The following is a 13355-nucleotide window of genomic DNA, read 5'->3' on the forward strand; positions in this document are numbered from 1 at the left end:
TCTGCAGTAGAGTTCTCTGATGGTGTAATTTTCATTAAAGTTTTATGACTTTTAGGGGGTGTTTCCCCCTTTTTTCGAAAATTAGGCAAATTTTTTCAGGATCGTAACTTTAGATGGGTAGGACTAAACTTGACGAAACTTATATTTTTGAAATCAACATAAAAGTCAGATTCTTTGATGCATCTACTGGTATCAAAATTCCGTGTTTTAGAGTTTCGATTATTATTAAGCCGGGTCGCTCCTTACTTACAGTTCGTTACCACGAACTGTTTTATTTTAGTGTGTTCATGATCGTATATTTGGCTTTAAACTATAATTATCTATCTATCTATCTAATATGCAGAATAATGTCAGTGGGTTTTTAAACTAAAGATACCAACAAATATTATTTGGTGCAGGTCGGTTCTTTTATTATTTAGAAAAAATGTAAAAGGGACAATAACACAGGAAAGATAACATATTTACAAAATAGCAGTTATAGCTGAGAGTAACCACTGACATTTATATTATTTTATTTCACTATTCTATTGCTTGAATCAAATAATATCAAGTCATTTTTATAATTAAGGAAATAATATCGATTTAATAAAAGAAATTACCAAAATCTCAAAATTAGTAGCGTTGACAGAGTAAAGGTCGACATATTGTTAGTTACCATAAAAAATCTTATAGGACAATCCACTCTTGTAGAACACTACACTCTTGTGGTACTAACGTCCATAGAAAAAAGGAAAGAAATAAGCTGAACACGGGAGCTACAAGATAGGGTACAAAATTGGAAACTAACGGGAGTAACACCTCCTTACAAAAGAATTTGATTCCATCGGAAAATGATTGGAGTACTCCCCAAAAGCCCACCTTATTTGGACCCCTGCGTAATTGGATGCACCCTAGAACCTTTTGATCTAGTAGTGTTAAAAAAGCAACTGAAACTAAAACTATAACTACCTGAAAGAAAATAAAATAGATCATTTATGCCTATGCTATCAACAAAGGTAGTCCTTATAGATACATCCTAGATCTAATGCATTTGTCTGCCAAGCTCATATAAAACCCCGGGAGGTCCTTTTGTACTATCCCGAGTAGATTTGTCTTGGGGGTAGAAGCTAACCTGGCTTGCGCCGGTACTGAAGAGCAAGGGACAACCCCTGCTATGATGCAGGAAGAAGGAAGAGAGCTGTTAACTCTCCGACCGGGTAGTTAGATTCTACTCATTGCCTATTTATGTAGTATATTTAATACAATGTATATTCAATGCGTAGATACACATAAGTCTTTTAAGTATTTTCAGGTATCATCCACCCTGACATCTTCTTTGTTGTGCGCTTACTAAGCTATGGAAATAGATAAGTAATAGAGATAAAAGAGAACCTAAAATGAGCACCTTAACTATCGAGAATGACAATAATGAAAATAAAGATGATCCCCATGATCTATTTTGATAAACCATGGACGGGCCTATTTCTTCTATCCAACCCTGATCCCCCTCATAGAAAAGGAGCTCCCTATCGCACAAGGGGATTAAGTCTATCCGTCCTGTAATAAGTGGTTTTAAGAGTATGCTTCTTAAATAGTGTCTTCAATTAAGACTACGTGATTTAATAAAATAGGGTAGTGTAACCCCAAGCCCAACGAGAAATAAAAGTATGATTTTCTCGAACCCCCCCCCCCCCTAGAATGGGTTTGATGTCCCCCAGGAAACTCCAATAGAAAGAATAACCCCCTACGACAGCCCCCCAATAAAGAATAACTCGTATAGGGAAGTATTGTAGAGACCCCTCCTATCCGACACATATCCTGTACACCTAGTGAATGAATTACCACCCCCGAACATATAAAAAGAAGAGCCTTAAAGAGTGCGTGGGCAAAAAGATGAACGTAACAGAATAACCTTAACCCCAAGCCCAGAGAAAATATTATTACCCCCAATTGGCTCAGCGTGGATAATGCAATTACTCGTTTTTGATCATTTTCTCCAAACGCAGCTAACCCTGAGAAAAATGAGGTCACGGCTCCAGCAATAATAAGGAAGGAGCACCCTCTTCCCTCGAATGAGGGAGATAGGCGAATTATCAGATAAATCCCAGCGGTTACTAATGTGGAAGAATGAACCAATGACGAGACAGGTGTAGGAGCCGCCATGGCTGCTGGTAGTCATGCAGAGAAAGGTAGCTGAGCTCTCTTAGTGAAGGAAGATACAATAGAGAGGAATATAATTGATAGAGAAAAATATCTTAGATATGTATAATCCCAACTCTTAGAATAAAATATTAACCCCAATCATCATAAGATTTGTACATCTCCCACTCGGTTTCTTGAAACTGTGACTATACTTCTAGCGGAGGAAACGTAGTTTTTATAAAACATAAAAAAAAGAAAATAAATAATTCCAAGTCCATCCCAACCTAATATTAATCTTAATCTGTCTGATGAGACGATTAGCAAAATTATGGGCGAAATGAATCCTAGCAATATATATATGAAACGGCCTATAAATATCTCCCCGTCAATATAGTAAGAAGAGTAAATATAGTAAGAAGAGTAACCTTATCACCACCAACACCAGCACAAACCCTCTCAAATAATAACTTGGCGTTCAAACGATGGCTTTACAACTGCCCAAATTGACCATATATTAATCCGTCAGCGTTGGTGCTCCTCAGTCATTGATTCTCGAGCTTACAGAGGAGCATGCACGGGATCTAAATCTGGAAGTGATCATACGCTTGTAGGTGCAAAAATACTCCTTAATTTGAATGCGAGGAAGAGGAAACCCCCAAAAAGGAAGTTAGACATGGATAAACTGAAATTTCAATCAGTGAAAGAAGACTTCTGCCTGAAGTTACAGAACCAGTTTGCAAGCCTGACACACTGTGATGAAGAACACACCACAATATAGAAACAATTCTGGGCTACCACAAAAAATGCGGCTGATGAATGTGTTATATTTTCTCGTCCAAAGTTACGTGTGGCATTATCTTGTACATGAAGATGCAGCTTATTAAAATTTTACTTTATTGTAATGTTGTCGTGTATTACTTACAAAAAGCACTAGATATGGGAATTGACTTTCAGATGAGCCCTTAAACACCCTTCTATCACTTTTCAGCACCCCACTAGTGACGAAAAAAATAAATAAAAAAAAGATCACTGCATTCCATGTAAAAAAGTGATTTTAATTTTTGCTCCAGATTGGGGAATGTAATTCTCCTAAATCCATTTTTAGTCTAGGTGGCTCCAATGCTGCAGTTTTTATTTTGATCAGACACTATTTTTGTTATGGTTTCTGGCTATTTTTCTAAATGTCCTATCATTACGACTAATCAAACTAATAGTGATCATCCCTGAATAAGCTTCAAATAGAGATTCTTCCTCACTTGATAGTTATTTTCAAAATTTGCCAGGGTACATTACTAGGTTGCCCCTAAGAGGATAACCATGAAAAAGATAAGTTTACCAATTACTTTAAAGCTAAGTGTCGTTAACATCAATCCTTAATAAAACAAAAAAAAGTGAGGAATGAATTCAACGACACTTTCTCAATGAAATAGCCCTTAAGTGTTTTATCCTAGTACTATCAATAACATTTAAGTTGACCTTGTGGCAAAAGAGAAGCAGATCGTCTTCAAATAGAGCGGTAAGAGGCCACAAAAAAGGACTTAAGGAAAATTATGACTTCATGGGATGGAAGCAAAAGGTGAAGCTTTCAACAGATTCGGGTAAAGAAGGAGCGTGCGCAGTTGTCTTAGGCTTAGGCAGCCCCCTGATGCTATTAGATGTTAGTAGTATAACATGTAGTAGAAGAAATTGTTACGCTTAAGCATATGCATGTAATGACGAGTTACAGCGTTGAATATTAATGCTAAATAGAATAATATCCATTAATTAATTTATTTAGTAAATAAGCTATCCCAGTTGAATACAATAAAAGATCAGTGAAACCGGCAGAGCTTTGAATCAGGGTTAGAATTATTGAGTCATGTAATTAAAGAAATATTCGTCACATTAAAAAACAATAAGAAATTTAGGAAATTTAGGCTACAGCTTCCTTTCTTCGAGCATAGGGAACTTCAGGATTCTTCTTTTGTTGCTCTGACTTACAACTTGAATCAAAGACTGAAGTTGTTTCTCACTATATTCCTGAAATAAATAATTAAATTATGTTATAAAATTTTGGTCATTGTTGATATTTAGTAACACTGTTAAATCTTAACTGAAGTATATAAAATAAATCAAGAAACTGTTACTTTATGACATTACTGAATATTGGTTGCACAATAACCAAAGTTTTAATGGATTAATTATTAGAGTAAATTGTCTTGCAAACAACAGAAATGAGGAGTACATCTCTAGAAGTCTATTCTTATCTCTAGTTAAGATAAGGAACTTGCACATAAATTCCGAGCAGGCCAGTTAAAAGAAAAGCCTGCTCACCTCTCTTCTAAAAAGAGGGGTATTGAAAGAAGTGCTGAAGGGGTCATTGGCCTACTTTAATACTCTAATCGTACAGGTTCATATTTGAAAACACACATTTTGTGTCTCAAATCACACCGATTGAAAATCGCTGGACGTTTTCAAAGGAAATAGAATACACATGCGTCAATACATAAAAATGTGTTTGTACGGGGGGGGGGGGTTTATTTCTCTTAATCTAGGGGGAGAAAGGCCAATTTTTTCGTTCTTTTAAAATATAGCCTAGGAGAATCTAGGAAGGCAAATACGCTGCTTGCTTTTCTGTAACAAATCTGCTGTGAACAGGGAGGAGGGGCTTCAGTGCCCTTGGGCGTAATTTGCGACCATCCATATTGATTAGAAACCAATAAATGATTATGGTTCAAACAAGGCGACACATTCTGACCTTTCTACCAAAAATTAAGCAAGGTGAAACTGCTTTTATGACTTCGATTCCAACAAGGTTAAAGAAGCCTACAATAATCCAAAAACTTTGGTTGGAGTAGTTTTTGGGGAGACAATGGGCACATTTTATGCCTCCAACATTATGGATGCAAAACCGTTTCACAATTCCCTTCAAATTAGGTGCAACTTGGTTCCCTTGAAAGGAAAAACGATGCAAGTCCCACTTTATACTTCCAGTAAATTTCAAAACTGAAACAGCTTGTTTTCCCACACAGGCATTATCCGATCTTTATTCCCGAGCCATAGCACAACAATTAAGTTTTATGGCTCTCGAAACTTTTAAACCGTCTTGGTTAATTAGCAAATGCACTATAAACAATTTAATGCACATTCTTCAGATATTTAAGGATTATTGAAAAAATTAAAACAATTTTTATATTAAGATTGACTTTCTTAGTGTGGGCCAAATTCTTAGTATCATATTCCAGAAAGTAGCAATGGGTAGGCTCCAATTTGTTTAGCACTGAGAGGAATACTAAAGTCCACGAAGCACATCGGATATCACTCCTCCGCCACAGTCCCAAATGCAAAAAATGAAAAAAAACAACAATTCAACTGCAATCAGAAACAATTGTCTTGCACAGGTAGATGGCAATGTGTATTGACATGCGAAAAAATACTCAAATTTTCTAACTTTTTTAATTTGTTATTCTGGGAAAACATTTTAGCGACGGAGCCTGGTAGCCTTTTATGTCTTAAGCACTTTCGGATTTTGGACTTCAATTTGAAACTACTGCCTTCTTTGCTGTTCAACCTGAACAGAGTTTTCCAATTAAAAGCGGAAACAAGGCTCACACAGCTAAAAGATTCGTGAACTAGCTTCAGGTCCTCCTCTATTATAAGTTCTAAAACTCCACTTCAGCTCAAGCAAGAACAGCAAGAGCTATTCACCGCTTTTCAGAACTTAGTATGATATCAGCGGCACAAAAAAAAAACAACAACAAACAATATAACGATCCCGCAACGCAGTACGGTAATTTTTTTACGCTGGTTGAACTTACTTTGTGTACAGAACCATGTTCAAATAGTTCTGTAATAGCTTTTCAGAACATAGTATGATATCAGCGGCACAAAAAAAAACAACAACAAACAATATAACGATCCCGCAACGCAATACGGTAATTTTGTTACGCTGGTTGAACTAACTTTGAGTATAGAACCATGTTCAAATAGTTCTGTAATAGCTTTTCAGAACATAGTATGATATCAGCGGCACAAAAAAAAAACAAAAAAAAAACACAACAAACAATGTAACGATCCCGCAACGCAATACGGTAATTTTGTTACGCTGGTTGAACTAACTTTGAGTATAGAACCATGTTCAAATAGTTCTGTAATAGCTTTTCAGAACATAGTATGATATCAGCGGCACAAAAAAAAAAAAACAACAACAAACAATTTAACGATCCCGCAACGCAATACGGTAATTTTGTTACGCTGGTTGAACTAACTTTGAGTATAGAACCATGTTCAAATAGTTCTGTAATAGCTTTTCAGAACATAGTATGATATCAGCGGCACAAAAAAAAAACAACAACAAACAATCTAACGATCCCGCAACGCAATACGGTAATTTTGTTACGCTGGTTGAACTAACTTTGAGTATAGAACCATGTTCAAATAGTTCTGTAATAGCTTTTCATAACATAGTATGATATCAGCGGCACAAAAAAAAAACAAAAAAAACCACAACAAAAAATATAACTATCCCCCAACGCAATACGGTAATTTTTTTACGCTGGTTGAACTAAATTTGAGTATAGAACCATGTTCAAATAGTTCTGTAATAGATTTTCAGAACATAGTATGATATCAGCGGCACAAAAAAAAACAACAACAAACAATATAACGATCCCGCAACGCAGTACGGTAATTTTTTTACGCTGGTTGAACTTACTTTGAGTACAGAACCATGTTCAAATAGTTCTGTAATAGCTTTTCAGAACATAGTATGATATCAGCGGCACAAAAAAAAACAACAACAAACAATATAACGATCCCGCAACGCAATACGGTAATTTTGTTACGCTGGTTGAACTAACTTTGAGTATAGAACCATGTTCAAATAGTTCTGTAATAGCTTTTCAGAACATAGTATGATATCAAGGGCACAAAAAAAACAACAACAAACAAACAATGTAAAGATCCCGCAACGCAATACGGTAATTTTGCTACGCTGGTTGAACTATGTTCAACTGAACTATGTGTACAGAACTATGTTCAAATAGTTCTGTAATAGCTTTATAATGCCCAAAGATATAATGGCTTGGTATGCTGCTGGTAATTAAATGTTTACACAATGTAAAAATGGAAAATATCGGCACAAATACAAAATAAATGATTTAGTTTTTCCTCAAATGAGACATTTTTTTTTTTTTTTTTTGTAAAAAATTTACTTAAAAGCAATCAGTCAATAATTTTGGTGGGCTTGAAACATAATCAAACAATTCGTGGTAACAAACTGTAAGTAAGGAGCGACAAAAACAACCGAAACTTAAAAAGAAGACATTTTTATAGCAATTAATCCATCAAGATAATTGGCTTTTCATGCTGATTCCAAATATTTAAAATACACTGACTTAAAGGTTACTCATCAGAAGCCAAGAGCTTGAGAAAGTTTGCCTGGTTTAAAAAAAGGAGGAAACACCCCCAAAAGAGTCAAGCGACTTTAATGAAAATCACACCATCAGGTCTAGCATATCAGAGAAACCTCTAGGAGCCAATGGTCCTAGAAGATCAGGAGAGGGCTCGTTCAAACAGAAATTAAAAGTGCCCACTTTAGTTGACCAAAAATACTGGAGGGCCACTAGCCCTCCTCCCACACCTATTTTTCCCAAAGACATCTGATGAAAATTTTCAGATAGCCATTTCGTTCAGCGCAGTTGGAATGTCCAATAATTACGCCCCTGGGGATGATATGGCCACCCTTCAAAGAGCTGTAAGTTATGCAATCTGCTATTATTATAATTATATATATAATTTCTTATTGAGAAATACATGGAAATTTTTCTGAGGGGGGGGGGCCGGATTTTCTGCGGGAGGAGATTTTCCAAAGGGAAATTATTATGTCCATGAGAAAGGCTGCCCCATCTTTAATCCTTTGCTCACTAGGCTAAAGCTTTTTGGTGCTTAAAAGTAGATCTATCAATTAATTTTCAGACTAAATCAAACTTTAGCGTAAAAAGATAGGGATTGAGGAGGGAACAGTCCCCCTCATACCCAGAATGATACGTTAAAATTGCTTTTTTTTAATTTAATGGATAAATCTACTTCTTAATACACTAAACCAGCGGGACCACTTTGCAATAGCACCTGAGCAGACGGAATGACTTAATTTTCTTGGTCCATTTTGGTGATGCAGCTTCAAGCCAATCCTTTGATTGCTGAGACCTTAGGCAGAAATCTATTCACGTCATCATTTGAACAGATATCAGCAGCCTCGTCTTCTAAGCCCCAAACCTATTAAATTATAAGCCAACCGAAGGATTGAAAGGCTTTGAGAGTCACTAATTTTTTTTTTTACTAGGGATCAATCTAGTCTTCTGTGTACCTAAAATTAGTAATCTTACTGTGTGCTCTTTGGTCCATTCTTCAATTGTTGATTCAGGAATGTAAAAAGCTTTAATGTATGTCTCGACTAGTGTTGATCCAGGGAGGGGTCGAACGCTCGTCAGCGTTTCGATTTTCATTGTGAAATGTCTGAAGTCTAACTGCATGAGGGCACGTCCTTCATTCGTACATTTTTTGACGTTTGAGTAGCTGAAAAGAATAAAACTCTTTCATTTTGAAGAAACAAGATTTAAAAAAGAGTGTCACATGGGGGAATCCCCAGGTAGGGTAACAAAGAAATGCCAATCAGAAGAAGGCTTTGGCTAACAAAGGTGGCACCAAGTTGGTCTTGGTTTTTACTCTACGGGATATTTTTTTTTTTCAATATAGAACAAATTTCTTTCTTAATACTTAGACCACAGACAGTTACATCCACCGGAATTCGTTTTAGAGAAGATACTACACTGAGGGGGGGGGGGGAGCAGATTACAAACATTAAAAACAGACATGCAATATACGATTCTATGAAAATCCGATATTGAGATGAAAAATGAGGCCGAAGGCCGATTCCAGTCCAAATTATTCGGTAAGTAGGAAAACTTTTTGTCGTTTCAATTTAAATTATTTTACCCCTCAAAACGTCCGTTCACCTCCAAATTGTACACTCTCAGTACATTATTTAAAATCCTCGTGCTAAACAGTATTCACCCTCTAAACATACGCACACTTTTTGGTTCTTAAGAAAACTTTTTTCATACTTTTCGTATTACTGATTTAGGACAGAGTCAGGAGTTTCTTTTCTAAACTCACATTTCATTATGGAGAATTTGCTGAATGGGCAGACTGTATACTAACATCGTATATGATATATGATCCAAACTATGATCAAATAGCTTTTTTTAATACTGATATGAAAACGGCGGAGTTAGCAATCACCAATATATTTGCACCTATTCTATATCAATAAATATATGCAGATGTGGTTGAAGACTTCACTTACCTGGGATCTATTCTGTCGAGGAATGGCTTGATCATAAAAGAGCTTACATCTCGAATAGCCAAAGTGTCGGAATTTTTTGGGAGGCTGAGCAGCATCTGACCAAACCCAAACATATGCCGCTTTACCAAAATGTACATTTACAATACGTCAGTCAGCACCGTGCTGCTGTATGGAGCGGAGACATGGCCAGCTGCAAAATATATCCTCAGCGCCGTCAATGTCGCACAGACGAACATCCCCAAAGGATCGAGGAACTTCACTGGACTAACTTCGTTAGCATCCAGACCCTCCTGTCACGTACGGCATAAAATCCTTTCTCGACGCAGCTCACCCAGCGTACTGTTCGGTGGTACAGCCACCTTATCGGCATGTCACACGACGCCCCAGCACGGGTCGCAATTGACTTACACCCCACACTATACGGATGGAAGCGACCCAGAGGACACCCCCCCCCCCCGAATAGGTGGAAAGAAAAAGCCGATGAATTCCTCGCCCCAGCCCACATCCCGGTGGAAGAATATACGAGCCTGGCAAGCGATAGGTCAACCTGGAGGCACCTGGTCTGATCGTTCTCTGAACCAAACCCTCGGCAGGAGCCTTAAGTCAAGTTAAGTCAATTCTATGTCAATAAATTATTGTCATATAGCTACTGCTGTTTACTGCAATATATATATATATATTTATATATATATATATATATATATATATATATATATATATATATATATATATATATATATATATATATATATATATATATATATATATATATATATATATATATATATATATATATATATATATATATATATATATATATATATATATATATATATATATATATATATAGACTTTACCTGTTCCTGTTGCTGCACTGCTTTGTTTTTTTTTCGGTTCTTTTGCAGAATAAACCCATTTGAGAAGGGAACAGCGTACGCATTATGTACGTACGTGTCCCCACCCCCCACCCAGTGCAAATAAGATGCAGACAAAGAGGGCCGCATTATCTCATGGAACAGGTTCAACTATAGAAAAATGTCTTCACGCACTAAATAGCGCTAAAAAATACTTTCATATGTAATGTAGGGTTTGAAGCTTCACCCTATCTTTCAGTAAGACGCTGAAGAAGCACGCAATAATCAAGTCACTTCCAACAATTTTCGAGGTTCACTTACCCTTCTAACAATGTTTGATTTGCATAAAGAGCAACACGCTCCCATATCAGTGTATGGACTTCAGGAGCAACGGAGACTCTAGACAGAGTTTCACCTAAGCGAGTACTAAATGACTGCAGCTCCTAGAAAATAGTAATGATAAAAGATAATAGAAAATAAAAAAAGCTTACGTAAACAGTAGAGAACTCCCCCAACTATCAATAAGAGTCACAGGTATACAGGCTTATAGATTGCGGGGAAAACAGAAAACACATAATTAGCAATTATACATAGAATTTCTTTTGTAACGATTAAGGTAAAATTCTAGACAGCCGTGAGAAAAATAGCTATGAAAACTAGAGAGATAGATGTTTTTGGAGAGTAGAGTTGAACGAAACCTTTGAGAATGCATCCAGAGCCTGTATTTTGCCCAGAAAATTCTTTTTAGCCTCTACCTCAGAGTGGATTGGTGCGCTGGATTTAGGATCCTTTGTCCGAGAGAACGAGGGTTCGAATCCTAGTGTACCCAATTATTTGATTTGGAACGGGGGTCAGTGGCGTGACTCTGTAAGCTCAGCTAGAGTCGACCCAGCTCTAAATGGGTACCTAAAGAAATCTGGGGAAGGTAAACAGGAAAGGTGTGTGAAAGCACAGGATGGCTGGCTCCCATTCCCCCATTGCACTTCCTGGCTGAAGGGCCTTGAGACGAAGATCAGCACCGCCAGGTCGGACCTTAAGGGACTAGTGCAACATCCTTTACCTTTACCATTCCTTCCCTCTTTGTAGGACACTTAATCAAATACTTGGAGCTATGCTTTCAAAACAAAGAGTGAAGAGTGCCACGGCACTCGGCAAGCGGCTGGCGTGTACATATTTGATTCTCTTATTACGCATTAGCATGATTCTCATGTTATTGTTTAGTTTTAGAGAGGTGTCAAATCAGCAATTTCAATTGAAATAAGAAATTCTGCAATGAATCCAATTCATTCAACCTCTTGATGCATCAAAGAATCTTCCATTTTATAGGATTTGTTTTTTCTTGGGACTTCCTATGAGTTCACAGTGTTGCTTCTCTTCTAACCGCAGCTTTAGTTTAAGATTCAAAGTGATCATCCATAACATGGCTTATATTCTAATAGCAGATTTCAAAGTCTCCCTCTTTAAATCCTCCAAGGAAGTTACCATTTCCCTTAAATCTTTCTTTAAGACACCCTCCCACCCCAACCACGGACGACATACTTTCCGTTTTATCCAAAACGGTTGGCCGAAAAGGACAGTATTTGGCAATCTGACATCCTTCATCCGCAGAATGTGCCCTAGCCATCTCAATCATTTTCTCATTATAGCCCTGGAAAGCGGGATTGAACCACACTTTTTGTACAGCGTTCTGTTTGAAATACGTTCAGTCAGCCGGGTACCTTAAACAATCTGTAGGCGATTTCTCAGTAAAACATTTAGCAAATCTTCCACCGCTTTTCGGAGCGCCCATGCTTCAGGACTATATTTGACCACTGTCACCACTGTAGCTTCCATTATTCTAATCTAGGTACGCAGACTTATCTTCCTATTCTTTCAAACTTTGTTCAACTATGAAACAAAAACTCTAAGCCTTGGCTATTTTACTTTTAACTTCTCCACTGCTCCCACCGTCTCCACTAATAATGTTATGAAGATAATGTTATGAAACTGTCCATATGATCGATCGTTTCGTTACCGTCACCTTTTTATCTTCGCTTATTCCTAGCCTTAGCGAATTAGTTTTCTTAACATTAATTTTCAAACCTATTCTTGCACTCTGAACCCGCATAACCTATAAAAGTCAATTTATTTTACTCGAACTTTCATCTAGGATGAATTATCAGCGTAATCTAAGACCAGGAAAGTTTATCTTCTCCATTTGATTTCGCGTTCTCCCATTGCCTTTTATAATGCCTATGCCCTCTGAAATATCTAATTTGTATATTGTGATAATTATTGTTTATTTTTTAGTTTTAAGACATAGATGGCAAATCAGCAATTTCAGTTCAATCAAGAAATTTTGGCGTGAATTCAATTCCTCATTCCTTTTTATCCTACATAGACGCTAAAATAACACTACTACTACTGCTACTACTAACAATTAACCGCAGCACCAAGCCGCCTGAGGCCAACACAGCTACACACGCTCCTCCTCCGTCCCAGTCTACACCCTGACACCCTCCCCTTTTTACACCCTCCCAGGAAGTTCCCATTTCCTGTAAATCTTTCTTTATGAGGTCCTCCCACCCCAGATTAGGACGACATACTTTCCGTTCAGCCCTAGACATTTTGCCGAAAAGGACAACCTTCGTCAATCTGTCATGCTTCATCCGCATAACGTGCCCTAGCCACCTCGACCACATAATCAATAAGAGAGAATCATTTCCCCAAACACATCCAATCAAAATTTTGAGATAGCCATTTTGTTCAGCGTAGTTGATTTCCAGATAGAAAATATGTTTTTTAGGAGGACACTCCACCACAACCCTCGGGGCAAAGGGTTTTAAGTTATGCCCTGAGGGCATATAAGAACGATGTTGGCACAATGTACTATTAATTATTCTTTTCCTTTAGAGCTGGGCACTTCAAATGGAAGGGTTCGTCGTATAAACTTCAAAAGGGGCTCATTCGATTGAAAATTGAGAGTTCTAGTGCCCTTTTTGATAGTCAAAAGTGATTGGAGGGCAACAAGCCCCCCCCCCCCACACCCATCATTC

General features: G+C 37.3%; 1 protein-coding gene across 4 annotated transcripts in view; it reads right to left on the reverse strand.

The window, feature by feature from the left end:
• Positions 1 to 3894: 3894 nt before the first annotated feature.
• The window catches only part of Vps50 (vacuolar protein sorting 50), a 105706-nt gene continuing 96245 nt past the window's right edge, over positions 3895 to 13355 (reverse strand). For 3 of the 4 annotated variants that reach the window (XM_089088235.1, XM_089088244.1, XM_089088253.1), the window contains exons 16-18: positions 10642 to 10763; positions 8487 to 8676; positions 3896 to 4140 (exon numbers count right to left, since the gene is read on the reverse strand). In XM_089088235.1, the coding sequence (XP_088944361.1) occupies positions 4039 to 4140; positions 8487 to 8676; positions 10642 to 10763 (414 nt within the window). In that variant the 3' untranslated portion in view covers positions 3896 to 4038. Of the gene's footprint in view, positions 4141 to 8486; positions 8677 to 10641; positions 10764 to 13355 lie in introns of all 4 variants that reach the window. The other variant, XM_089088262.1, reaches the window with a different exon arrangement.

This window comes from Artemia sp. Qi Xiang Cuo, chromosome 1 (assembly GCF_049724085.1).
Source record: "Artemia sp. Qi Xiang Cuo chromosome 1, ASM4972408v1, whole genome shotgun sequence".
NCBI lineage: Eukaryota > Metazoa > Arthropoda > Branchiopoda > Anostraca > Artemiidae > Artemia > Artemia sp. Qi Xiang Cuo.